The sequence below is a fragment of the Pteropus alecto genome, unplaced genomic scaffold (assembly GCF_000325575.1).
Source record: "Pteropus alecto unplaced genomic scaffold, ASM32557v1 scaffold110, whole genome shotgun sequence".
In the NCBI taxonomy this organism is placed as follows: Eukaryota; Metazoa; Chordata; class Mammalia; order Chiroptera; family Pteropodidae; genus Pteropus; species Pteropus alecto.
In genome coordinates this window covers 746,609-747,527 of record NW_006431920.1, presented here as the reverse complement: position 1 = coordinate 747,527, position 919 = coordinate 746,609, and the positions used below count along the sequence as shown (strand labels likewise).

Genomic DNA, 919 nt, shown 5'->3' with positions numbered 1-919 from the left:
TCCCTCTGTCGGGGCCCCCCACCACGGGGCCCTCCGGTCCTGTCCCCTCTCCCTGCCTTTTCCGTCCCGCTGGGCTGGGCTCCCGATCTTGGGGGTGTGGCAGAACAGAGAGCAGGGGCCCGGCGACCCCCCTCTCCCTGCAGCAGTGGTGTGACTATCGTCTTCGCTGGGACCCACAAGACTACGAGGGCCTGTGGGTGCTGAGGGTGCCGTCCGCCATGGTGTGGCGGCCGGATGTCGTGCTGGAGAACAAGTGAGGAGGGGCGCGGGCGGGGGTTGGGGGACAAACAGACGCGAGCGCAGGGCCTGGCAGGACACGGCGGTTCTGAGAAAAGTGGGGAACAGAGGTGCAGACCGGGCACCCGGCGGGAGCTAGGGGGTGCGGGACGGAGCAGGTGCTGAGGGCAGGGCCCCGCGGCCAGTGGAGCCGATTCGAGGCCTGGCTCCCTCACGGCTGGGCCAAGCCGCCTGGGCCGGCCGCTGCCTTCCCTCTGACTCGGGGACGAGGATGGCTCTGTAGGAGCCGTCACAAGTCAACGAGATGAGAGGTTAAAGTGCTGCCCTGGGGTCCGGCAGCCGGGAGGCGGGTATGCAAGAGCGGAACAGATATAGTCACTATTATGACCTTTATCGAAGAGAACTGGAGAAAGCAGTGATTCAGAGGCGGGGCCGGGGAGCCTGGCGGGTGGGCGTGGCAGGGAGGTTGCTGAGGGAGGCGGTGGTGGCCAGGTGGGGACCAGGCCCCTGGGAGAGCTTGGTGTCCCCAGGCCCCATCCACACAGGGCAGAGGGCTGGTCTAGGGTGTGGGTCTCAGGCGAGCTGCCAAGGGTGTGACCCCCAGCTCCGTGGTCTGTGTATAGCGTGGACGGCGTGTTCGAGGTGGCCCTCTACTGCAATGTGCTCGTGTCTCCTGACGGCT

General features: G+C 66.9%; 1 protein-coding gene across 1 annotated transcript in view; it reads left to right on the top strand.

Moving 5' to 3' along the window:
- The window catches only part of CHRNG (cholinergic receptor nicotinic gamma subunit), a 5,471-nt gene that overhangs the window by 716 nt on the left and 3,836 nt on the right, over nucleotides 1-919 (top strand). Inside the window, 3 exon segments of the mRNA XM_025043278.1 lie at nucleotides 137-253; nucleotides 861-917; nucleotide 919. The exon segment at nucleotide 919 is cut by the window's right edge and continues 83 nt beyond it. Coding sequence (XP_024899046.1) covers nucleotides 137-253; nucleotides 861-917; nucleotide 919 — 175 coding nt within the window.